This window comes from Colossoma macropomum, unplaced genomic scaffold (genome assembly GCF_904425465.1).
Source record: "Colossoma macropomum unplaced genomic scaffold, Colossoma_macropomum, whole genome shotgun sequence".
In the NCBI taxonomy this organism is placed as follows: domain Eukaryota; kingdom Metazoa; phylum Chordata; class Actinopteri; order Characiformes; family Serrasalmidae; genus Colossoma; species Colossoma macropomum.
In genome coordinates, this window is record NW_023494803.1 from 32,264,288 (window position 1) to 32,291,085 (window position 26,798).

Below are 26,798 nucleotides of genomic sequence, written 5' to 3' on the forward strand. Positions count from 1 at the left end.
CCCAGGACCAAAGCTCTGATGAAAAGAGCTCAACTGTTGGGGAACAAGTCAGGAGTGGTTTTACCATTTTACAATATCTTGGTACCCATTAGGGTTGAAAAGCCTTCCTCGATGGCACAATGGCAGGAGAAAGGCAAAGACAATGGACCCTGCAGCCAGAGTTGAGTATGTGACATGCACGATAACTGATTATATAAACAATGACAATCCAAGTAATGTATTTGACAAACAGTTGTTTTGTTTTAGTATTTTTAACACATTTTATCACTCTATGAGAGATAATTAGAGAAACAGACTCAGACACTCATATATACAGGAGGCTTCCATTCAAAGGGCAGAGAGAGAGAGTGCTGTAATGGTGTAGGATGTCAGGGAGGTGCAGAGTCTTGAGGGAGCGGGTAATTATTGCATTTGCAGAGACCAGCTGGGTCCAGGAAGTCCCGAGACCACAGAGAGGAGGGGGCGAGCTGAGGTTGAGGGGGCTGTGGGGTATCAGCTTACACAAAATTCAGCCTATATCAGTGTATCACATCTCTCCCTGCATCCCACTCCTTCTTTTCTCGTGATTGTGTGATTAAGTACACATGCACAAAATGTATTTCAATATTTCGAAGAAAATTAAAACAAATTGTTTTCATTAATTCATTTAGTCTGTTATTTCGTCAGTTGACAAACTAATTATGCATTTCCACTTAATAAGACATTGCCAGTTTGCTAGTTTGTTGTGTGTAACTTTATCCCAGCTACTTTCTTTTAAAGGGCACACATCACAGAAAAATGATTTTTTTAATGTAATTTATGAACACTGTTAAAGTTTGAAACCATATGTTCCCTCTGTAGTCCAAATGTGTCAGGCACCAGTCCTTGCAGGCCAAAATACTGCAGACTTCAGCACACTGCCTTATTAAACACACCTGATTCAGCTCATCAGCTAATTAGCAAGGCCTTCATGAACTGAATTCAGAGTGTAAGACACTCAATAGGCAGCCAGTCAGAACCTAGCTCATTTACATATCAGTCTTAAAGGCAACAAAAACAGCCTGTTTAATTCGGTGTAAAGAGAGGTTGGAAATTTGTCATATTAAAATGAATTGTTGCTGTTTCTTGGAACATAAAACTATATAGATGTCAGAAGTTGACCTCAGGGGTCCACTTCAAAAAAAGCCGTTTCAATGTCTCTGTAACAGTATATACATTTTCTATATTCCTGTTGCACACATCTTTGCAAGAGAAATTTCATAAATACATAAAATTAATCAAAGGGGCAATTTTGATTGAAATTCAGTCTTTGGTCTTTGTACCATTGATTGGAAAAGCACTGAAAAACACTGCACTGCTATGAAGGTGCCAGAACCAAACTATGGAAGGGGGGTTCTTTTAAAGGACATCTCTGTTTGTGTTTGTGAACTGACCTGTTAACCAAAACACGTTTTAGATAGCTTTAAATATGTCGCCAGATATTTAGGTCTATGCTGTCATAAGGGCTATAAGGGCAAACGGCTGAAAAATAACATGTAGGAAAAGAAAATGGCACTGGTAGGATGTTAAACTACTACAAGTTCTGACAGAAATTAGGTTTGTGGCTGCAGGACCAGAGCGGATGTGGCAGAGAAGCTGTTCAGACTGGCCTTTCTTACCTTCATTTTAAATGCTCTTTCTGTATGTTTATTTAAGTGGATAGTGAAGCTCACTGAGTTATAATATTACTTTGTATTTGTGTGCCTCAGTTCTGTGACTATTTTTCTCTGGAAAAGGGTCAACTGGCGGGTTGCTTTGGCATTTTATGTTGAGTTGGTTGGGCACAAACCAAAACGAGGAAGTACTTAACCTTTAGCCAAACTTGCACCCTCAGCACAGGTATGGAGTATGGAGTGTGTTAAAAGAATTTCTTTTGGTTAGTTTTACTCATCATTTATAGCATAAGATGATCTTTATAAGTATGTAAATCTAAGTAATAATATCTGCTTATGTATTATTATTTGAGAGTATGTGATGTGTTTATTTTGATTACCAGTCAAACTGTGTACAGTACTAGACAACTTGAGATTGGAGTTGGCTGTATTCAGTCACACAGTTTCATTTATACTGGTTTATATCCATTATCTTAAAATGTATTATTATTATTATTATTATTATTAATAACAATAACAATAATAATAATAATAATTAGGGATGTATCAATACCGTTTTTTTCAGACTGCAGACATTTTCTTGTTTTCTTGTTTCATTGCACTCAAGCATACATGAGTGCAATGAAACATTGACTTTGCATGGACTTTGACTGGAACAGTGTTCTCCACTGGCTAGGACCCCCACAAGACCACCTCAGTGTGGGTATTATTTGGATGGTTGATCATTCTCAGCAATGCAAAAAAGAATTTGGAAGCACTTGTATGGCTGTAGTCCCAAATCTTAAAATCCCAGTGATTGACACATTGATCTTGTTTTTTCATGTCTGGTGCAGTCATCGAATCACAGAAGTTCACTGAATCACTGAATTCAGTGATTAACCCAATATGGAAGAAAGTATATGTACATATTTTTGCTCATGTTGAAAACATAAATGTGCTAAATGTATTTAACTGTGCCAATTTTAATTAATATATGGGAATATATTACAAACGTAGACGCATATTTTGAAAGATATATGGAAATGTATTTCATTGGCATATGGGACATATGGAATCATACCTACTTTGGAGACCACTGCAGTACTCATGAAGGCAGAGCTTAAGATGCAACTCAATGATGCAGCTGTTGTAAGGTGACATAAATATGGTGCATAATTAATCATTTCATTCGTTTCATTCACTCTTCTTTCTTTACAGGATGTCGCAAGACTTGGATTTTGGTAATGAAACAGATGATAACTCTACATTTTATGACTGGGGGGGAGATGATACATTACCATGTGATCTGAAAGGTAATCATGGACAACAAATGACAATACAAACCTGTGTCTACTCTTTAATATGTGCCCTTGGACTAGTGGGCAATGTTTTGGTTCTTGTGACATATGCATTCTATAGGAAGGTCAAGACCATGACTGACATCTACCTAGTCAATGTGGCTTTAGCAGATCTCCTCTTTGTCATTGCCCTGCCACTGATCATATATAATGAGCAGTACAGCTGGAGCATGGGCAGCTGGGCATGTAAACTATTAACAGGAACCTACAGCATCAACCTGTACAGCAGCATGCTCCTGTGGACCTGCATCAGTGGAAACCGCTATGTGGCCATCGTTAAAGCGAGGTGTTCCCTTGGAATTTGCTCAAACAGTTATATATACAGCCGACTCATTTGCTCAATAATCTGGCTTCTTGCCGTTGCGTTATCTATGCCAACGTTCATCTTCTACGATCGGTATGAGGAGAAGAGCTTTGATGGAATGGTAGAAGCTGAGTGTGTCCTCTTGGAGACAGGTACAACAGTGAATCTGATGAGACTCCTGGTGCCCAGCACACAGGTCACTGTGGGTCTCTTTCTGCCCATGTTTGTGATGGGCCTCTGCTACTGCAGCATTGTGTTAACTCTGCTCAGGGCGCAGGACTACCAGAGGCACAAGGCAGTGCATGTAGTTCTGGCAGTGGTCATCGTGTTTATCCTCTGCCATCTCCCCTATAACATCCTCATTCTGGTCCACACTGGCAATCTGTTCGGAGAGAGAAGCTGCGAGGCAGAACAGAACATTCTGTTGGCTTTGTCTGCAACCCGGTGTGTGGCCTACCTCCACTGCTGCCTCAACCCTATCCTCTACGCCTTCATCGGAGTGAAGTTCAGGAATCATTTCTGTAAGATTATGGAAGACCTGTGGTGCTTAGGGAAGAGATACTTCTCCTCAGCACGCTCCTCCCAGCAAACTTCAGAGCTCTACATTCCAGCACACCAATCTGACGAATCAAATCATGAGAGTTCCTCCTCATTTATGATCTAAAGTGCATTAGTAAAGGGAGCAATGAACGTTCTCTCAGCTGCCATGAAATGTTTGAAGTGGAAAATAGTAATAAACTTGAATTTTGTCTTTAGTTTGCGTTTTTGTACCAAAAATGGTGCAAAATACACTGGGACTGGTTTCCACTGGAAATGATCATTAGTAGGCAGTTCAGCCTTTAATGACACAATCTGTAGGAAAGAAAAACCTGAAAACAGATTTCTTTAATATCTCTGTAAATTTTCTTAGAAAACACTGAGATCCAACATACACTCCAGACAAAACTGCATTTCTTAGATAAAAACTAAAGTAGCATCCTTCTTCAAGCCTAAATTAAGTCTATTTGATTTGGTGTAATATCTGGATGTGGTTTGAGGCAACTGTGTGATGATTTTGGCATACATTTAGCATAGTGCTAATTGGGCATTACTTGTTTGCTACTTTAGCTAAAGAAGCAGACAATAAAAAATGTGTCTTGGTTGATTGACTACAAGCTAAGGGCAAAACTGTGTTGGTTTGATTTTTCACTATTACTTTAATGCTTACCAGTGACCTTTTGAAACGTTGGGATGAAAATCTGTGGGGAAATTCTCACCACAGTTCTGTCCTGTACCACCCCCGCCCCAATAATCCCCCCATTATTGTGGTTTACATAATTAAACAGGAACAAGCACAACAAAGAACATGAACAAAATCAAAGGAGTTTAACTGTGAACGTAATTACAGATAAACAGCCCAAAAGTGCAATGCTTAGATTCAGTTTTATTTCTGAGAAAAGACTAAATTTTATTGGTGCTTAAAATCCAGTAATTAATGCATTAAGCTTGCATCTTTAAACAGACTTTTCAATCAAACCAGCCTGCCAGAGAGCATCTAGGCACTCTTGAACTTCACATGATATGAGACATAGTAGCCTTTATTGTACATGTACAGTTTCTGATCTGTGGGGTTGTAGTCCAGGTTGACATAGAAATCCAGGAACTTCTCAAAAGGAATGCTAACATAGCTCTCCTGTCTTGTATGAGTGTCATAAGTGTAGAAGATCTCTTCAGTGTGGATGTCTACAGATCGCGTAGCATAAAGAACACCACAAATCATGAAGGTGTTAGTCACAGACTGTTTGAAAATGCTGGTTTCCCAAACCTCTGACAATGCAAACGCAGCCTCGTCTATCTTCCCCAGCACCAGTTTACCCTTCGATTCCTCTGTAGCGTACGTTACCCACAGTCCAGTCTCATCTGCTGCAAAGTCTAAGTTCTGATTGGCTGAATATTGGTAGGAAAATCTATTGCTTGCTTTGGGGACCACCCTGTACTCTGCTGTCTGACTGGTCATGTTGTACTTAGCCATGCTGAAAGGGTTCGCGAACTGATAGTACAATGTGTTATTACGTATGATATAATTATTACCTGTACCTCGCCAGTCCTTCTTTGGATCATAGAGGTCATATGTTTTCTTTGCCTGTCTCATGATCAGCCTGTAGTAGTCAGTATAAACGCTAATATATCTGACCACTGTATCAGTGGAAGCAGAGTACCAGTACATATTTTCAGAACCGGGCAGGGGGTTGGTGTCTTTTCCCCATCCTCCATAGGTATAGCCAGTGTTCAAATTTGCATTCAGCTGGCTGACAACAGGTTTGCCAACTCTCAGGATTCCTCCATGCTTGCAGGAACCTGACAAGAAAAAGCAAAGTGAATATATTCACAACTGCTTGATGAACATTTGAAAAATCAGTCAAGATTGTAATTTGTCTCATAAATATTTTATATGTATATATATATATATATATATATATATATATATATATATATATATAATTGAAACAAAGGCTCACATATGAGTGCATTGCAGCACCAGAACTTGTGTGCACATCAAACCTAATTTCAGAATAAATAGCTAAATTAAATGATCTTAAATGAAGGCGATACATCAACGTTACCTATCTGTACATTGGAGAAGTCGTCCTGTTCATCTCTGCATTTCTCCAGCTTCTTCTGAAGCTTGGCAAACTCAATGCGAATCACCTCTAAGTTGCTCTGGTCGTAGCTTTCCAGTTGATCTACAATCATGCTCATATTGCGAATCTTTAAGAGATGAAAGGGAAAAAAGGGAAAAGGGAAAAACACCAATTTTTCAAAATTTTCTTCATAACTCAGTGGTTGCGTTGTACATAAAGTCATTCAGGATGGTTTACTGTGAAATAGTTTGTTAGAGCGCAACGCAAATATAGCCATTTGATTTACTATCCAAAACCATCAGTGAAACAACACGTGTGTCTTTATATGTAATACTAATAATGGAACACGCCCTACGTGTCCTTCTTCACCATGAATGCGTTTTAAAAACTACATCTTAGGTCAAAACCTTCTTGAAAGTTTATTAAAACAATATTTCAGATGTCAGGCAGCATATTCATAACCATAATAACTTTCTGTAAGGCCTCTTAAAGTATTCAATTCTTCAGAAGCCTGGTTCCTATCACCACCACTGTAAACAATTCTGAGTCAGTAAGTTTCTCTAAAATGGAGCATTTCTGAAACCAAACCACTCTCAATGGCCTTGTTTACAACCATTTATGTATGCAGAACCTTTGAAAAAATATTTGAATTCCCATTTGATCCAGTTCAGCTGAGGTTCAGTTTATTGAGCTGTGTGTTATCCATTTGAATGATCAATCATTACAAATATTAAATATAAATTGTTGTATTGGTTTATTTGGATCCCCAACAGTTGTGCTAAAGGCCACAACTGTTCTTTCTAGGGTCAACATGAACAGAAAAAACTAGGCATGCACTGATACGGGAATTTTGGACTCAATATCAACTAATATTTATTCATGTAAGGTACAGCGAATACAGCTGCAACAGTAGGAGAGCTGGAACAGCGTGTATATCACTAGCTTCAAGTGCCTTATTTGTGCTGCACATGCATTTTAAATCATCCTCTTTGACAGTGGGAAGTTTCAGCTACACATTCATACAAAGACACCGGCAGGGGGTTATTTTTTTCATTTTTTTTATCATTAGATGGATCCCTGTGTCTGAATGACTGTAAAATCATTTATCTGTCTAGTAAAAATGTCAGGATATTTTATGAGAGACTGTGTAAGGGGACAGCTGTAACACAGTTTTACAGATGTACTCAGCGTCAACAACAATTGCAGAAGCTCCTAAGTCCAGAATAAATTAAATCAATTTGCATGTATAAAAAACATTAAAAAACATAAAATTGTCATTTCTGTTATTTATTTACATTTACTGTTATTCTTATTTTATTCATTCATTATTTGTTTCTTGTTATTGCTATTACTGTGCTTATTATTGCTACTATTTACCTTATCAATTAATATTTGCAATTATGTATAAAATATCCAATAATATGCAAATTAAAGAAATCCTGACTGTTTCCTGAGTATAGAGTAATAAACAAAGCTTGAAGAATTAGTAACTTATTAAAAAAATTTTTTTGATTGATAAATAAAGAAATCGTACACATTTCAATAAGAAGATACGGCCACTGCCAGATCAGAGTATAAAAATTCATAAATAGATTTCATTTCTGTTGTTATTCCACAGACCAATTCACAGTATAATGAGTTTTATCCCCAGGTATGGAGATAATTATACTAAATCAGCATTGTGTTTGTGCCAAGTTATTGTGTTAAACATGAACCATGTAGACATATTTCTGGCTCTGAATTTCTAAACAAAGAAAATCATAAAAAAAAAAAATGAAGGTGATTTTGTGCAGTAAAAACAAAAAGATTAAAAATGAATACCCTGCATATCTGCTGATGGTGATGCTGATATCTAAACACTTTTAAAAAGGTAGATATTGAGATTACATTTATGTGGATTAGCATTAAAGAGAAATATAAACTGTAAACAGACCCTGAATCTAGTTTCTGGTCCTGGATTTTGCAATCACTGATAGTTAATAGAAGTATAAATGAAACTGATCAGCCATCTAGCGTCAAACCTACCAGTCACTATAAATTCCAGAACCAGAAACTGGATTCAAGGTTTGGATTTAAAGGAACGTTCTGCTCTTTCAAAGAACAATAAAAACATCATCAAATATTGGTTTGCCGATACTCATACATTTTGGGTATAATCATGCATCAATAATAAAATTAGTAATAGAGATTTACAAATCACAGGACACTGTTAGAAATAAAGGTACTGTGCTGATACATTTTTTGTTCATCAAGGTACAAACAATTTAAATGTACCCTCAAAGGTACAACAGTGGTTTTAAGGTATAATTGTGCACCTTAAAGAAGTTTTTCTCAGGTGAAAAGTACAGATTTGTACCTTTTCATAACCTAATGTTTTAAAACAGAGCAATAAAATAAGCCTGGAGACGAGACGGGGTGCGTGGAGATAATACAGCTTAGAAAATATAATTTCAATTGATTATGGTACAATTCTGTTCCCTGACTAAAGGCACTGAGATGTAGCCTTGAGGGGACCACCCCAGAGACAGTTTTGTACATTTTTTTCTGAGAGAGTACAGCAGTAGAAATTGAAACGCTTAATGCAATGCAAACACAGTAAAACATTCACTGTAAGAACTTCCTACCTCATTGTAAAGGCTGTCAAATGCTGGCGAGGAGGAGTTGAGAGACGTTTTCAATTCTGTGACCATCGCTTCAAATTCTCTCAGCTCGATCCTCAGCAGCTCAAACTCCAGTTTCACATACTTATCAGGTCCACTCTCCACCACTTCCAGACGGAGAGTCAAGTTGGAGAGCTCCTCGAGAAGAACAACCAGCTGCGCTTTGAAACTAATCAGCTGAAGGGGAAGAAAGAACATTTCACATGATATCAGATAGCAAAAGGCTAACAGGGTTACAGTTTGTATCCTCCACCCCTGCGTTTATAACAGCATGTACTGCAGAATGCACCTTGCTGATATGGAGCTCCACGTCCACGGTCAGCTTATTGGAAGATATCTGGACACTCTCCACACGGTCTGCAGGGAACGTAGTGTCAGGCAAGAACACATGGCAGATACACTGGCCAGATTCTCCCACAGAGCCGGTCACATTGCCCTGAGCCCCAGTCCTCCAGTGGCTGGAAAGAGAAGGATAAAATGAGATAACTGAACTTAACGCGCTTGTTTCATTTTTCTGGAAGCACTGACGTCTAAAGAAAGAAGTTCCTACCAGCCATGCGTATGTTGGGCTCGCAAAAAGGATGAGCAGAAGAGAAAAATGCATTCTGTCTCAGGCTTTTTCCAGGGAGTGAATGTGGCTGTCCTAAGCCATCGACTTTTAAAGCTGAAGTTATCAGGTACATCCTGAACATCTTTCACATTCCCATAGTTATTGCTGAATGATATTTCAAGTAAAGATTGGCAATAAACTTTGGTAGATGACTTAGGCACACATTCATATTTGCTTGCAGCACTGTGGCAATGCTAATTTGTGTTTTATTGGTGGACAAAGTTGGTCATTTGCAACATGTGTTTCATGTGTTAGGTTATATGGGAAAATGTATTGCATCTAACAGCTGATAACATAATAGGTACTACGCTGGCTGTGTCATTGTATACTAAAATGGAACACAATGTGTAGAAGAACATTATGGTTCTAAACCCACCTGATTCAATAAGGAATCATCGGAAAAACACACCTCTCTATGTAAAGAAATGTAATAAATTTGATCGATGCTGGTTGAAAACACTCAACGTCAGCATGACTGCAAGAACAGGATGAGTCAAGTCAAGGTTTATTTATATAGCGCTTTTTACAACAGGTGTTGCTGCAAAGCAGCTTTACAGAGAAAAATCCGGGTCCAAGCCCCCATGAGCAAGCCAACGGTGAGGACAAACTCCCTAAGAGCAGGAAGAAACCTTGAGAGGAATCAAGACTCAAAAGGGGACCAAACAGCAAACAATAACAAAAGAAGAATATGAACAGAGCACCAGCACTCCCAGTTTACCATAATACTCTTCGTCCATAACCTCCCCAGATCTGCACCTTTTGTCTAACAGTGGAAACTAATTACCCAAGCCTTGACTAAACAAGTAAGTTTTTAGCCTAGACTTAAAGACTGAGGCTGTGCCTGAGTCCCGAACACTGACTGGAAGGTTATTCCAAAGTTGGGGGGCTTTGTATGAGAAGGCTCTCCCCCCTGATGTAACTTTATTAATTCTAGGTACTAATAGTAAGCCAGCACCTTGTGATCTAAGTAGGTGTGATGGTTCATCATAAGAAAGAAGTTCACTCAGGCGAGGCCGTCAAACTTTCTAGTTCTTGTAAAGACTCTGGCTGCAGTGTTCTGGACTAGCTGAAGATGAGTTTGCTTCTTCCAGATCATTTTAGTAAAAAAAAACATTGCACCTGCACTGTAAAACTAAATAATTGCAATTTTTTGGTTTACTTTACTTATTTGTTAAAATTACTAATACAAATCTAGTAACACATACTATTTCTTGTCTAGTCCTTAGTTACTTATATAAATCTAATTAAGATAATTCATTGGGATCCGTTCTACAGAATGACATCTTTTTGTTATTCTCACCATACTTAAATTCTTAGAAATGGGAGGTTGTTCTTTTATCAAAGCCATTTATTCTTCAGGGCACAGAACAAGTCATTTAATAAAATGTAATTGTTTTGATTGATGCCAATACATTACACAAAGTAGATTATTTGATTTAAATAAAACTAACTAATTCAGAAGTGAGCAGAACTTAAAAGTAGAGCACTGCCAGCTCAGTGAACACCATTTACAATGACTGAGCTGTCTGAGTTGACCTTACTTGCTGCAGAACTGTGGATCACTGAAAATTAGAAAGTAACTATAATTCATATGTAGAGTTATTTAAGCTTGAACCTGTTAAGTAACTTTACTTGATTTTTTCAAGGCGGTATGTTTGCATGGTTTTTTAAGTAAAATCAAAAAATTTAAGTTTGCAGTGTAAGCTTTTGATTTATGTCACTAGCATTCGCTGATAAATTTTGTTTGCTGGTACAGAAGGTACAGTACTGAGGTACAATACTCTGCCACAGTTGGAGACCATTTCTTTAATTTCCAGTCAAAAGTTTGATTAAAGACAAGTTTTTCATTTTTCAGGAAATATTTCTGAGGAGATTAGATATAAGAGAATCCACTTGCATAAGAAGGGAAGGGAAAAGAGACAGCCCTTCATTTATTTCATTTCCAGTCATACAGCCAACAAGTGCACATTATTCAATTTTCAGAAGACTAGAAATAGATTAAATTAAAGATACTCCACTTGTATAAGGAAAGCGATGTCAAAGGAAAATAAGTGAAAAAGCAGTTCAGAGTTTTCAAAACCAGAGTTTAAAAAAGAATTCAGAAGTATAGAGAAACTGTCACTCAACCTTGGACGACCTAGCAGACCATCAAAGCTGTCCCCATCAGATAAACAGTACTTAAACCTTTCATCTTAGAGAGAGAGGGCAAAATCAAGCTCCACTCTTACTTCAGATCTGAAAACATCCACAGGTGTTTCTGTAAAAAAATCTACAGGTGTTTTCTGAAAACAAATTGTTTTATATTTAGTTGTTGAGGCTTCAATGTAATTGTTTATTAAATATATGTTTTCTGAATAACTTAATGACTAATCTAGTGTTTTTATTTATTCTTTATTTACTTTTATTCATTCATGCAAGCTACAGATAATTTAGTGCCAGTTATTTTTAATAGATTTCAGAGTAGATGTTGCCGCATGTTTCTGTAGGGAATGATTACTTTATTTATTTATTTATTTATTACAATTTTAGTGTGACCAGAGATTCAATAAGTACATAATTCAGATCAGAGTAGCTATAAAATAGATTTCAAAATTACCCTTAACAGTCCAACCTAAAGCAATCTATTGTGTCTTGATGCGACCAGTAAAGAAATTAAGCACTTAATGAGCTGTGTTTGAGTATTTGTTAATACAGTTTGGTTATTTCTGTTTATGTAAAGCACCTGTGGTGTATTATGAACGGCATCTGAATAGGCAGCTGAAGGCAGCTGTGTTACAGTGTGTTATATGTTATATGGCTGTAACCTCCAGTAGAACAAAGTGAATATGTTGCTAGCTGTATGTATTTGAGATATATGGATCATTCCACACCAACTCACATAGTCCCTGTCCAGTCACGTCATAGTTATCCACGAAAAAATGTAAAGCAGTGCTCTGAGTAGTTTTTTAGTTATATTAGTTATAATTTTAAAATTTACTCAGGTTCTAAACTGCATATTAAATGTTACGGGTAACTACTTACAGAATGACCGCTGAAACATTAACTGGGTATAAATACAACACTATGAATAATATTTGACTTTAAAACTGGCTTTGTGCTAATAAATGCCCTCAATAGGTGGATTTACCTAGTAACTACTGAGTATACAGGAGGTACAGGAACAAAATGATTTCAAAATTTGTAAATCTATGCATGCATGTATGTATGTATAGCAAATCTGTGAATTATGCAATATTTAAACAGCCATTTTGTTTTATAATAAAAGCTAATTTGTAAATCCGGTGTTTTTCTTTTTGCAGTTTTAGTTCTTATTTATTTACTTATTTTTGGTTATTTTATCTAATTTTCAGAATATTATTAAACGATGAAAAGATCTAAAGATTGTTCTTTTTAGTGTCTTTATTGAGTAAAAACTTTATTAGTCACTTTTGAAAAACATTAGACCAAACATCGGCCTACAAAATTGATTTTTAGTTTTTAGCCATTTTGAACCCAGGGTGTAGCTGTAAATCCTACATGCAGACATTAATGAATCACAGATTTTCTAGAGATGTAGAATGTCTGCATTATTCATTTGATATTTCATTCATTAATTCAGTCATTCTGCAAGTAGTTCATATTATTTGAGATGCAATTTAGATCCTAATAGAGCAAACCTTAAGAAATCATAACTTAAAAATGAAGTGGAGCACAGATTAAAAATTTTGGGGACAGGGTTGAAGATTTTTGCTTGACATTTTTCCATGGACATCCATCATTTGACAGGACATGCTATAGGACAGCTGGCGTGGAATGACCCTTATTTTATTGATTTCTAAAAGCTCAGAAATATGAAATCAATTCAAATGACTTGTTTTATGCTTATATCATATTCAGATCTGATTCAGATATCTGTTCTCATAAATGACACAAGTGCCTAAAGAACAGTTTCTGTTCTTTAGTTTCCCTTTAAACATCTAATGTAGCTTATGTAACATATTTAATGTTTTCCAACAGAATTTGTGATTATAATTGCATTATTACATGTGAATTTCATCTGAAAATATTACTTTTAAGTGCATTGGACTTAATGTTGCGTTTTCATGAGTACACTAACTGCAGCCTGTTACATAAACACTGTTAACCGGAGTATAAAATAACATTCAAAAGGAACTCACCCAGATATGCTGCTCATAAGATTTTATTATCAGGACTGAAATGCAATTAAGAACATTTTAGCGTTCTGTGTGTCTCAGTAGATACACCACCAAACGCCACATAGATTTTCAGCTGTATTTTAATCAAACCAGCCTCATATCAGGAGTTGTGGTTTATTCGTTTGGTTGTTCTGATTGAACCAAACATGATAGCTGACATAATACCCTCTGTTGTACATGTACAGTTTCTGATCAGTGGGATTGTAATCAAGGTACACATAATTCTCCTGGAACTTCTCAAAGGGAATGCTGACATAGCTCTCCTTCCTTGTGCGAGTGTCGTATGTGTAGAAGATCTCTTCAGTGTGGATGTCTACAGATCGCGTAGCGTAGAGAACTCCACATACCATGAAGGTATTGCCCACAGATGGCTTGAAGACGCTGGTCTGCCAAACTTCCTTTAGTGCGAACGCGGCCTCGTCTATCTTCCCCAGCACCAGTTTACCCTTCGATTCATCTGTAGCGTACGTCACCCACAGTCCAGTCTCATCTGCTGCGAAGTCTAAGTTCTGATTGGCTGAATAGTGGTAGGAAAATCTATTGCTTGCTTTGGGGACCACCCTGTACTCTGCTGTCTGACTGGTCATGTTGTACTTAGCCATGCTGAAAGGGTTCGCGAACTGATAGTACAGTGTGTTATTACGTATGATATAATTATTACCTGTACCTCGCCAGTCCTTCTTTGGATCATAGAGGTCATATGTTTTCTTTGCCTGTCTCATGATCAGCCTGTAGTAGTCAGTATAAACACTAACATATCTGACCACTGTATCAGTGGAAGCAGAGTACCAGTACATATTTTCAGAACCGGGCAGGGGCTTTGAATCTTTGCCCCACCCTCCATACGTGTAACCTGCATTCAAATTTGCATTCAACTGGCTTATGATTGGTTTACTTAGTCTGGAGATGCCACCATGGTTGCAAGATCCTGTGAACAAAAGACAAAAGCTCAGAAACGGACCAAAAATATGTAAATTCTGTTAATATTTAAAAAAAGACTTACCGATGTTAGGATTAAAGATTTCATTGTGGCGTCTCTCGCATTCCTCCAGTTTCTGCTGAAGCTTGATGTATTCCCTCCGTGTTACCAGCACCAGGTTCTTGTCATATTTGGTCTCCAGTCGAGTCAGCACAACAATCATAGAGGTGATCTATAGGGTGAATTTTTGACTTTATGAAATCGGCAATGCATGAACAATCTTATTTCTTTGATCTTGCATTCAAGACCACAATCATTCAGCACAAAGTCCAGTTCTTGTATATGTGTTACCTCTTTGCGGATGGTAATGAGCACTGTAGAAGACGTCTGAATGGATGCTTGAAGCTCCAGAATCAGGGCCTCCACCTGCTTGATCTGAATCTTCACCTCTTGTATTTGGAGCTCGGAGTAGGAGTCAGGATCGTCCTCCATGATCTTGATCAACACTGTGAGGTTCACAACCTTCTCCATATAAATGGTAAGTTTGCTCTCAAACATCTCAACCTGGCAAAAGGAGAGAAGGCAATTAGAGCAGCACTGCAGACTTGATGTCTTCCTGCCTTCAGTTTCAGCTCCTCGAGGCTTGTGCAATTATTGAATGGGTTGAATTAACAGTGTTTAAAGAGGCTGCTAAACCCTGCAGTGCTGTTGGCTTCCAGGACTGAAGTCTGACTCATCTGCATTAGTAAGAACCTCTGCTGACTGTGGAGCAGGAGTCATCAGTCCTGGATGCCAAAGTCATGGTGATTTCACTGCTCTCTTAAAAATAAACTTTCCTAAAGGGTTATGGGTTGGATGTACAGTTCTAGGAAAAAACCCAGTTGGTAGAATGTTAACATAGTTATCATCATATCGCTGTGACTCTAGATTTTAAAGTGATTTTTGGATTTGGGGAGTTTTTCAGTCCATTTGTTTGTCCTTATGTACTAACGTCACATGCACATGCTCAAAAAGAAGGTCCTCAATGTTTATGCTTCAAATGCAAAATCAGCATTATACTGATGATATGATGACAACAGTAAATAATTCACTCACATCCATGTTTTGACTGAGTTCTCTCAATGCACCCTTAGTGTTCTTTCAATGCACTCGCAATCATCAGATTCAGATTCAGATCACTCTTATTCTTATGTTCTTTAATCTTTTGAAAGGTTCTTCAGACTCGTAGGTTCTTCAGAATCTCATTTACAAAAAATCTTCAAAGTATCATCAACTGAAAGGTTCTTTGGCTAACCTAAAGTGCATTGCTCAAAAGAACCCTTTTTAAGATCATCAGTTAATTACCAGGTTTACTTAGTATGTTACAGTAAGTAAATCAAACTGTGCTAGACTACAGTCCTCTAGGACCAGAATCAATAACACCTTTCGACTCTACACTCTAAACTCTACACTGTAGATCAGGCATGTCAAACTTGGGACCTTCTGGGCCAAAGTGCTGTGGATATTAGCATTTACCCTCAACTAACGCTCTGCATTCAGTTAATGAAGGCCTTGCCAATTAGCTAACAAGCTGAATCAGGTGTGCTTAATAAAGCAGTGTGCTGAAGTCTGCAGTGTTTTGGCCCGCAAGACACTGGAGCCTGACACATGTGGTGTAGGTCGTTCAGGTTTCAGTGTTTGAGCATCTCCTTTACCTTCACGATTTCCAGGTCCAGCTTGTGGCTGAGCTGCACCACCGTCTGTTCAAGCTGCACCAGCTCTCCCATGGGGAACGTGCTGCCAGGCAGAAAGGCCTCACAGCTGCACTGGTCTCCTGGACCCACAGTACCATTCCTCTCAGTCCAGAGATCCACAGGCTTTGGGAAACACATTAGATAAAGATCGTTTTCTAAAAACTACACTTTGCTGATGAAGTGGAGGACTTGGGTTATGTCTTACCTCCAAGGCAATGGTGGAGCTTAGAAAGAAGAAAGAGAGTAGTGTTGTTATCATCCTGAATCAGGTAGTGTGTTTCTGCTTCAGAGCTCCAAGCTCTATGGCTTTTAAAGGTTGGCTGTCATAATTTGAGTGAACCAGCACCTGGAATTTTCACACAGTTATTTCCGTGGAAAAAACTGCATGTATCCTGTTCGTTACTGATGTAATAAACTGTATGTCCTGCAAACAATGCACCTATGTAAGTCTACTGAGTAAAGGATACAGGTGCAATTGCATACATTTTCCCCAGCTTGCCATAAACTGACATGACTGCATAATCCATCCAGGTGAGGATTCATATTTGCTTTTGTCTCTTTCTGAGGACAAGTGGTGTAACTAATCGCCAGTTAGCTTCCAACACCACTACACCAACAGTCCTAACATTTGCTTTCCTATGATTTAAAATCCATCCAGAATCTAAACAGATTCTTCACAACAATTATTTATTATTTTAATATCTTGAAAGATAAACATCATTCTATTCAAATCATGTGTCAAAATCTATTTCTTTTCAATGGATGTATGTACATATTAATGTGAATTGTAAGTTTTTTTTTGTCAGCAACACTTACAATTATATTCATAGCCTTTTCCTGCAAGCCCCCTAGAAGCCCTTTGACCGGCAGAATAAAAAAAACTGATGCTGACATTTTTCATTTATATAATTAAATAAAACACTTTTCTATATAACTCTTATCATATTAACTAGGACACTATTGGCTCTCTGTGTATGAAATGTTTTGTCTCTATGAGGAGTAAAAGGAGAGGGCTGAGAACACATTACCTCTCTACAAAGACGGCAATGCCGAGATAAAACGGACTGCACAACTGCAGCTTTTTAGATATCAAAAAATCCTCCACAACTGCCACAATAAAAACAGCTCATAAACACAATAAAACATAGTTTTGTGAATCAAATTTTCATAAATAATATATTGCACCAATGTTAGTGAACAAAATACACAGCTCATTTTATGGCTACAGTGAAAAGGGGTTGAAATATTTTATTCCAAAAAAATTTTTAGAGTATGCACACACTGTGCTTTGGATAAGTCATTGTGAGTAATATAATCTAGTGAACTGTTCATACAGTGTTCCTGCATAATTTACTTCTGTGCAAAAGTTTAGAATTAGTGTTTCAGTGTTCTGTGTTTTTAATAATATAAAACCAATGTAGTTTCATCATCACTAATTTAGTTATAACTAATTTAACAGCCAAAATGCCTTGGATTTGAAAAGATAACGTAAGAGAGATAACTTGACAAAAATATTGTAAACAGATAATTACAATATATAATAACTCACTCATTTAATTATTGAACAGAACATAAAATAAGTATTAGAAAGCTAATTATTAATGTAATAATTGATTCCAAACTTTTGAACGGTAGCTAGTTTCTGAAAGTCATATGTCTAGATTTGAACATTCATAGATGTCATGTCATACGTAAAACGATCAAGTTCATTACACTGTATTCTTTATTGTTACTCTTAGATATTTTGATTCTTGGAAGTTTTATCTGCTCGTTTTTTAGTTTTCTTTTTCTTCCCCTTGGGCCCTTTTGTGGCCGGCTGTTTGGTGTTTAGCGCTGGCCTCGATGTGGTCAGATGGTTGGCAGTGGGACTCAGCTTGCTGGTGTTCTCGCTTGGGTTGGAGATGGAGTGAATTCCCTGGGCAGATGCAGGTTTGGTCAGAAATGGCCGAGGTCCGCTGTCCATCAGGTTGGGCTGGGAGTAGGAGCGCATGGCCGGCGAACTTGTTGGCCTGGAGGACGCAGTGCCTCCTATCATGGGGAGGTGGATGTGCTCATTGCTCAGGTTAGTGACAGAGTAGCGGCTGCTGTTGGACATCATGATGTGATGCCAGGAGCTGAGGGGCGTGGCTGAGAAGGGCTGCGGCCCGCTGGAGTCTTCTTTAGCGCCGCCTGGGGAAATGACCATGGAGCTGCGTGGGGTGACCGCCTCCACGGCTGTCTGGAAGGTTTTGAGGATGCGATCACTCTTCTGCTTCTCTTTCTTCTGACGGGACTCCACTTTACGCAGCTGCCGCCGGTGGTCCCGCATCATCTGCTTCCTGGTGTCAGCCAAGCCTCTGCAGGATGGCCATAAGGAAGACTGATTAAGAAGATTTACCTGATACTTTGTTTCTGCTCTTTGTGTGTTTTTATTATTTGATTATTTATACAACATAATACGACATTGTTATGTAATTCATCGTATGTGAATTAATACTAATATGTTTGTAAATAATAACAGCATGTTTAACTGCTATATTTGTGAAATTTGTGAAAGTGTTGTATGCCTGAAAAACATACGTTCCACAAACTCTGTGTAGAATTGCTGTTAAATATATACACATTAAAAAACAGTTCTCTCATGGCCTGCATTAAAGATGCACATAAAATGATTAAATCCATCACATAGAAAAAAAAACTATTTAAAAATGTAAATAAATTATGAGACACTTGTTCCTCAATTTTATGTCATTGGTGTTACTGTTTAAAATGTCTTACTTTAACATCCTTAAAATTCCAAATACAGTTCTTTCTGGGGTGAAGTTCACAAGTATGAGGGATTATTACAAGGAAGATGTAGTAAGCCCACTCATGCAAGGTTATAAACTTATCTTCAATTTCTGTTTTCAAGTAAGACTGTTAGATGTGTCATTGGTGCTATTCATTTTAACACATGAGAAAAAAAATGATTTTCATTCAAATAAATAATTAACTGACATCATTTGTTGAAATACGTGTGATTGATGAGGTGTGGTTTGAGAGACTGTGGAATCCATCTTGGGAAAATCAAGTTCAATGCCAAATTGTCACTTGTTTGACCGTCACTGGTGTAACAGATTTTGCTTGTTACACAAATGGCAGTAGATTTTTGAGGTCTAATATATTCAGAACTTAACACGCTAAGAAATAACTGCTTCATTGGCACAATACAATGACCATTTTTTTTCTTTTCTTTTATTTTATTTTTGTTAAGTGGCGTTAAAAGTGGAGTTTCTAAGTGGCAGTTTCACTGAATGACCAACTTAACATATCCTAAACAAACAAACATTGTATTCAATGTTGCATTACAGTGAACATACACTGACATAATGCTGGAAGTCATTAAGAGCATGAAGTTAAAATGTGTGCAGAGAAATGGTATTTACAAAATTATTGTTTTTTATTTATCATTTTTATGGATTAAAATGAAATCTGATAAACTGTAGGTTTTGTTCATGTGTTGTGGGGCCATAAAGTACACACTTGTCATCACAGACCTGTTTCAGTGTTTGTTACCAGTTATTGTGATGAATGTGTTATAGAGTTTTAACAGGATAGATAATAATAATAATAATTAATACCTAATGTTATAAGTAGTAATAACATCCTAATGTAGTGTATAAGGTTTAGTTCACTGTTACTTGGCCTTTGGCGTGCACTGATATAATATGAAGATTGAAATAATATCGTGATGTCATTGGTTTTACACTGTGTCATTGGTCTTACATGATGGGTTTGGTCAGTTTCAGCTCTACGAATGCTGCAATGTTTATTTTATAGGTGTTTAATGCATTGAATAATGCTTTTATTTCAGAGTAAACATTTTAAGATTGCCCATAATCCGTTTTTATTGTCCAGTTTCAATTATTGTTAATTATACAGTTAATAGAATAGTACAGATAGAAAAGTCCTTCACAGCTGACATTTATATTGTTCTAATTGCAGTATATAAATGACAAACATCATAATACATCATAATATCATTACCAATTTTAAATTGTGTCATCTCTGCAATTTAAGAGGCTAACTTGCATTCTTTATAGACTGATTTTCATTTATAGTGACTGTAACACCAATGACAGAAAATATAGCTCACTCATGATTTAATTAAGTATTCTAAAATTATTAAAAAATAAATAAGCCACCATTTGTGTGGGTTCGGATTGCAGTTATATTACAGACAAATGTGGAGCATTTTCTAAATCAGAAGGCCGCCCTATTCAGAGAATAACCCACATAATGTTCACATAAATATTTTCTAATTTCTCTTAAAATTAAATAGGCTGTTTGTTACTGTGTCCATAAGACTGATATAGGTACATTACTTGTTTTCTGGTTAGTGTTTTGTTTAAAAAGCAAACACTCTTTATAACTTCAACCTGATTGGGCAGAGCTAAACTGCTGTAGGCTGAATAGGAAGATAAATGTAAATGCATTGAATGTTTTGTGACATCACAAAAACAGCACTGTGCTTGAGAAAGTGAAAACATGTTGGTTTTCCATAAAATGGGTCCTTCAATTACCCTACAAACACTACTGAAGAGGGAATCATTTATTTTGGATGTGAGAAAAATCCCTAGATGATCCTAAATGAGCAGGTCTTGCTCTGAGCAGTGAAATCTGGAGTGACTAACAAGCCTTCAGCCTTGCAATGGCTTTATTATTATGCAAAGAAAAGTTTAAATGACCCCACCTATAGTCTACACTTCCTGTTCTTTCCCTGTCCAGTCTTTGAATGAGCTCTTCGATTTGGAAACGGTCCAGAGGGATGCTTGATTGCTGTAATATAGGAACAGAAAATAACACATTATGCAGTATGATTCAGGGCACTGAGCCACACTGAATGCATTAGGAAATGTCAGTGACTAAGACATGAGTCCTTGCCTGTACAGCCTTCCTGAACTCCGAGACAGGAACATGCATCGTCCCATCTTTGTCGATATTTCGGAAGAAATCCCAAAGGCGAAGCTTGCGCTCATCAAGGTAGTCCTTCATAAACAGAAAAAGAGATTCTCCACAGAGGTTCATCATACATCTCATACAGCTAGTCCTCTATATTGAATCAGCTGTGTCAACAAACCGCACATTTGTCTACAATGATGATCAGTACTGTAGTCGTGTTCTCATTATATTTTTGTATGTTAAAATCCCTCCAGTACCTGAATGACTTTCATTGGGTCGGGCCGTTTTGGAGGTTTTTTAGCAATAAAGCCCCCGACCCCACCATACTGCACCTCTAGGCTGGGGTGTTCCTGACATGTTAACTCCAGCAGCTGCACAAAGTTTTCATTCACCAGCACATTCTACAACACATACATAAAGCAAAGAGCATTTTTGTTAAAAAACAAAAAAAGGGTTAAAAAAAATAAAAAGTAGATTTACATATGATGCAGCCATATTTTTGAAAGGACACTCTGGCCAAAATGAAAACTATTGCTACATCTGTTGAAACAATGCTTATTTGCATAAGCATATAAGCAGTGCCGTAATAGTCTCTAGATCAGGGGTGTCCGATCTCAACCACTAAAGGGGCCATATTAAAAATCTCAACAAATCAGTGGGCCAGAGAAAAAATGTTTTTATTTCATTTTTAACTAATGTTGTTCTGTAACCCGAACTGGCTGTTGTTTATTAAAAATACGCAAAAACTTCAGCAGTAAAATATAGGCGCTTGTAGTAGACCTTAAAATATTACACGGATATTTGAAATGTTCAAAATTTAAATGTCCCCAGGTGTTTGGTCTTTTAAACCTACCTATATGCTTCAATTAGACACCTGGCATCCTTTCTTTGCTGCAAGTTCATTAATACAACATTTTTGAGATGCTGAGCTAACGTCAGGTGTTTATGTTGGTTAAACTGCAGCTACACTTTACATTGCAGTGCATGCTGGGGACTGTAGTGCAACGCATTGTGAAACGGGCTAATATTAACAGAAAATTAAACTACTTTGCGGGCCTGATCTGGCCCACGGGCCTTGTGTTTGACACATGGACTCTAGATTGAGATTTTCAGATTTAAAGACTGTGACAACCCCCTTCTGATGTTGTATCTTGAAGGTGGCAAGAACTTTTGAAAAACTACAACAGCTTGGGTGTGTGATCTTCAGTGTACGCTTTTTGAGATGTTTTTTCTTTAGCTGGTGAATGATAATGTTACTGCTTTGAAGCTGAACATCTTATTGCAGCTATAGAACTGTATTAACCTTTAAAATCATTACAATGGAAAGAATAGATTACACAAACAACAGAAGTGATGACCACTGTTTTATTAACAGTGTTGTTTGACAACTGAAGTAAGAATTACACTGATGCTAGCTTGGTTGTGTTTGTTAGTAGCTTATTGGTTGACACCACAGAGATTCCTGATGGTTGCATGATGTATTTGCATAGTGCATGCTGGGTATTGTAGTGCACTAACATTAATAAATGAAAATATTAAAATTCTAGTGAATTCTGTCTAGCTGATGAAGCTGAGATGTAATTCTGTGCTGCATAACACGATCAATAACATGTTAAAATCTAGTCCAGAATGCACCTTTAATGTAACAATTCTCTTTTCTAAAGCAAAGCCTAACATCGAGTATACATATCTCGCTGCAGTATGAAGAGCTGCGTTATGTTATCTTTATTGCCAAGTGTTCTCTTGTTAACGTCATACATGAAACTCACACATATGTTGATCTCCTCAATGGCAGTTTTGGGAGTGTTCCTTACGACACTGATCAAGGCCAGGGCCCCTTCCACTGTCAAGGAGTTATAGGCCAACTGCAAGAAGATACAACACTTACTCTTATCCTATCCTTATAGTTATGAACATCCTGCACATTGTAGGCTATAAAGAAGAACAAACACATTTGTGACTCAGGCAGGTTTCCAGAGGTGTGCATGTGCTTAATAACATGTGAGTAAAGCCATGACTGCTCCCACACTCCACAGTTCAATTTACTTTGTATGTCACATCACAAACACAGATGTGTTCAGCCTCACAAATTAACTCAAATCTCACTCAAACTCACCTTCAGTGTTCGGAGTGTGTCGTTCACCTCAAGTCCCCTGCAGAGCATGCCTACACCTTCGTTAGTGATGCGATTGTTACTGAGGTCCAGGTACACTAAAGCGTTGTTGAATTTGAGTGCCTCACCCAAAGCCAGCGCTCCCTCATTACCAAAGCCGTTCCAAGAGAGGTCCAAATGCTTCAAAGTCACATTGACCTGACAGACAACACATACTAGGCTGGATCAAAACCAATGCTAGTTATATGTCTTATATGTAAAAACTCATTATCTAATCCCTACTTGGACTTGTTTTATTCTGCTTATTTGAAACGTCATACATGTTGTACAAATTTGTGTTCTTGTGTAACTTCTCATACTTTGAGACCAGCGCAGAAAGCCACAGCACCCTTCATTCGGAGATGATTCCAGCTTAGGTCAAGGAGCTCAATGCCCTCATTGTTAGCTGTACCAAATATAAAAGTAATTATTTTATTTTCTCTTCACTGACCACATACATAATATGTAAAGTGCTGTGCAAGTCAGAGACCTTTATTTATTTAATTTCTAGTCAAAACGGCCATTAAGTACAAGCTATTCATTTTTCAGCACCAGGAAAAAAAGAAAAAACATACGCACATGTATATATGCATATATATATATATATATTCAGAACCTAATGATAATGAAAGACACACCTGTGGATTTTTTCAGATCTGAGTGGAGCTTGATTTTCTACTCTCTCTCAAAGATGAAATTGTTAAGTGCTGTTTATCTGTTGGGGACAGTTTCGGTGGTCTATCAGGTCCTGCACAGTTGTTAGGAGGCCCAGTTCCTCTGTAGTTTTTAATAATTTTGAAAACTCATTCCACTTATTGTCCTTTAATATTTCTTTTCTTTATGCAAGTGGATCATCTTGTATCCAGACTCATCTTGTATCCAGAGCTCAATGCCCTCATTGTTAGCTGTACCAAATATAAAAGTAATTATTTTATTTTCTCTTCACTGACCACATACATAATATGTAAAGTGCTGTGCAAGTCAGAGACCTTTATTTATTTAATTTCTAGTCAAAACGGCCATTAAGTACAAGCTATTCATTTTTCAGCACCAGGAAAAAAAGAAAAAACATATGCACATGTATATATGCATATATATATATATATATATATATGTATATATATATATATATATATATATATATATATATATATATATATATATATATATATATATATGTATGTATTCAGAACCTAATGATAATGAAAGACACACCTGTGGATTTTTTCAGATCTGAGTGGAGCTTGATTTTCTACTCTCTCTCAAAGATGAAATTGTTAAGTGCTGTTTATCTGTTGGGGACAGTTTCGGTGGTCTATCAGGTCCTGCACAGTTGTTAGGAGGCCCAGTTCCTCTGTAGTTTTTAATAATTTTGAAAACTCATTCCACTTATTGTCCTTTAATATTTCTTTTCTTTATGCAAGTGGATCATCTTGTATCCAGTCTCCTTTAAAATCCCTTCTGAAAAATTAATAGGTTGTATTTAATGGCTGTTTTGCCTTCAAATTAAATGAATGAAGAATGGTCCCTGACTTTTGCACTGTAGATACAACATACATATCATCATATCACCATCAGTCATTGATGTTAAATCATACGTACCCAGCATTTGGCCCAAATATTCCCCACCTCTTACACCGAACTGATTGTGACTCAGATCTAACTCCTTCACTCTGTAGTTGCTCTAAACAGAGAGTTCAAATAAAAAATGATGCTTAATCAGTGATTCATATAAGTGCAATATGCGTACAGTGTGTTCTTATTGAACTTACTGAAAAGGCCTCTGCAAACCATCTGGCATCATCTTCAGCAAATTCATTTCCTAATAACAAACAAAAGGACGATCTTTGACATCTAAAAAAAAATCTAGTTTTTGAATGCCAGATAAATAATATCAGTACCTGAAAGTTTGATTGATTTGATAGAAATATTGTCCAGCAGCATTTTTGCAACACATTCTGCTCCAGCAGATTGGAGATGGTTGTTGGAGAGATCCTGCAGGAGGTTAAAGAGTATTGGCAGACTTGAAGACTATGCTGCACTCTTGTGGACAAACATAGCTATTGCCTTTTTTTTAATCTAGACTCTTAAAATAGATGGTTCTTCAAGAGTTGTTTAGCTAAAAAAGGTTCTATATAGAACCACACTCAAAGAACACTTTGCATAATTAAAGGATTCTTTGCATAGTAAAAATGTTCCTCAGATTGATGGAGAATGTGCTGTAGACGGTTCTTCATAGACCCCTTTTTGCTAAGAGTGTGTTTCTATTGTAGTAAACCATCTTGACAAATCATTAATCCATCCCAATAATAATAATAATAATAATAATAATAATAATAACAACCAAATTTTGAATAGTGAAATTAGCTCTCAGCATTTCCACGATACATCTTGCTCCCTCTGCCAACAAAAAATTGTCAGCCAGTTCCAGTCTAGTAGTGTGCATGTCAGTCTGTAGAGAATAAAGAGGCACTTTTAGCAAATATGAGCTGTTTAAATGTTCAAATTTCTATAAATCTACCTCCCTATTTTATTTCAAGTAACTTGTTTCTTGTCTAAGTTAGTGCTCAACATCAACACTGATGTCTAGTGAATACAGCTGACCACTAATCTTGTCATTTACCACAAGGGCTATGGCCAGTGCTTTTCCTCCTAAAGGGCCGAGACCGTGGTGGTTGAGATTGATGGTGGTGCGGCCGAGGTTTCTCAGGAAGTAGCTGACAGGAACAACCCCCACCAGCTTACAGGCCTGCAGATACAGCTCTGCTGTGGACATGTCCTTTCTGCTGGGCTTTAGCTCTGCTACAACACAGATGTCTCATCACCTCATGAACTTAAACCATTATTCAAATCAACCACTTCCCATCTGCCCTTTTCCCTCTGGGAACAATACAGAGGCCAAAGTATTCATCAGTTTTCCACAGAAGAGATTCATAACACTGAAAAAGACTATTTTAGAACACTTCCTCTGGAGAAAACCTCGCCAACGATGAGCAATAGCCTGGCTAAAAGGATGTGTTTCTGAGTTCACCTACCCTCAGTTTCCATGTCTGTGTCCCACTCATCCCCCAGTTCAGCCTCATATGGACTGGTTCTTTCTGCCAGGCTGAGCGAATCCAGCGACAAACTGGACTTGTCCATTCTAAAATCCTCCAAACATGTGGTCAGATGCGGTCTGTGAACTGAATTTGCCCTTAGAAATTAATTACCACAAAGCATGATGTTCTTTTCTTTTCCAGAGTGATGTGCTCCATGTCTTGATGTGTGTTGGTGTTGATCCCAGGATATATTCAGTGCTGGCCTGGCAACGCAGTTCATGTGATACCTGTACTGCTGCTGGAGTGCTTTTCAGTGGCAGCTCTACTCAGCCATGCAGAGTCATGAAACATTCATGGTCTAACCACAAGGCAATCAATCATCAGATTTCTACAGACAAAGTATTTCAAGACAAACATTCCAACAGACGCGTCAGAGTTATGGAAACAAGATGTAAACCTCTAGTCAAATTTGTGAATAAATTTAAGCTGCTGTGAAAAACTGAGTTCAGATGGATTTATCAATACACAGCTAAGAATGCTGACATGATTACTGAAATTTTTTGGTAAGTAATGTAATATAATATAATATTGCACATTTTTACAAGTGTACAAACATGGAATATATAACAAACATCTATATGGAATAAACAAATGTAGAGTTTAATTCCAAAATGATA

General features: G+C 37.3%; 4 protein-coding genes across 5 annotated transcripts; 1 reads left to right on the forward strand and 3 right to left on the reverse strand.

Moving 5' to 3' along the window:
• The first annotated feature begins 2,770 nt into the window (after positions 1 to 2,770).
• Positions 2,771 to 4,274, forward strand: LOC118824044 (C-C chemokine receptor type 6-like). Its single transcript, XM_036593951.1, has one exon. It carries the CDS (start codon positions 2,830 to 2,832, stop codon positions 3,934 to 3,936), a length of 1,107 nt encoding a protein of 368 aa, XP_036449844.1. The 5' UTR covers positions 2,771 to 2,829; the 3' UTR covers positions 3,937 to 4,274.
• A 401-nt stretch (positions 4,275 to 4,675) lies between these two features.
• si:ch211-173a9.6 (olfactomedin-4) lies at positions 4,676 to 9,157 on the reverse strand. Its single transcript, XM_036593950.1, is given in 6 exon segments — positions 4,676 to 5,609; positions 5,876 to 6,020; positions 8,518 to 8,730; positions 8,843 to 8,989; positions 8,991 to 9,011; positions 9,104 to 9,157. Coding segments are annotated over 6 exon segments (1,383 nt in total). The 3' UTR covers positions 4,676 to 4,806.
• Positions 9,158 to 13,421: 4,264 nt separating this feature from the next.
• Positions 13,422 to 16,346, reverse strand: si:ch211-173a9.7 (olfactomedin-4). The gene is made up of 5 exons (XM_036593221.1): positions 16,217 to 16,346; positions 15,973 to 16,134; positions 14,630 to 14,842; positions 14,363 to 14,510; positions 13,422 to 14,287 (listed from the first exon to the last, which is right to left on the reverse strand). The coding sequence occupies exons 1-5, from the start codon at positions 16,268 to 16,270 to the stop codon at positions 13,455 to 13,457; spliced, it is 1,410 nt and encodes a 469-aa protein (XP_036449114.1). The 5' UTR covers positions 16,271 to 16,346; the 3' UTR covers positions 13,422 to 13,454.
• Positions 16,347 to 17,518: 1,172 nt separating this feature from the next.
• Positions 17,519 to 26,463, reverse strand: LOC118823994 (leucine-rich repeat-containing protein 74A). Of its 2 annotated transcripts, none has more exons than XM_036593878.1 (13): positions 26,119 to 26,463; positions 25,707 to 25,882; positions 25,428 to 25,535; positions 24,985 to 25,078; positions 24,856 to 24,905; positions 24,686 to 24,767; positions 23,404 to 23,489; positions 23,048 to 23,242; positions 22,701 to 22,796; positions 21,189 to 21,332; positions 20,914 to 21,018; positions 20,723 to 20,808; positions 17,519 to 18,347 (listed from the first exon to the last, which is right to left on the reverse strand). In XM_036593878.1, exons 1-13 carry the CDS (start codon positions 26,222 to 26,224, stop codon positions 17,747 to 17,749), a joined length of 1,929 nt encoding a protein of 642 aa, XP_036449771.1. In that variant the 5' UTR covers positions 26,225 to 26,463; the 3' UTR covers positions 17,519 to 17,746. The 2 variants fall into 2 exon arrangements, with proteins under 2 accessions (XP_036449771.1, XP_036449770.1); XM_036593877.1 differs by having other exon boundaries at positions 25,707 to 25,885.
• Positions 26,464 to 26,798: the final 335 nt, after the last annotated feature.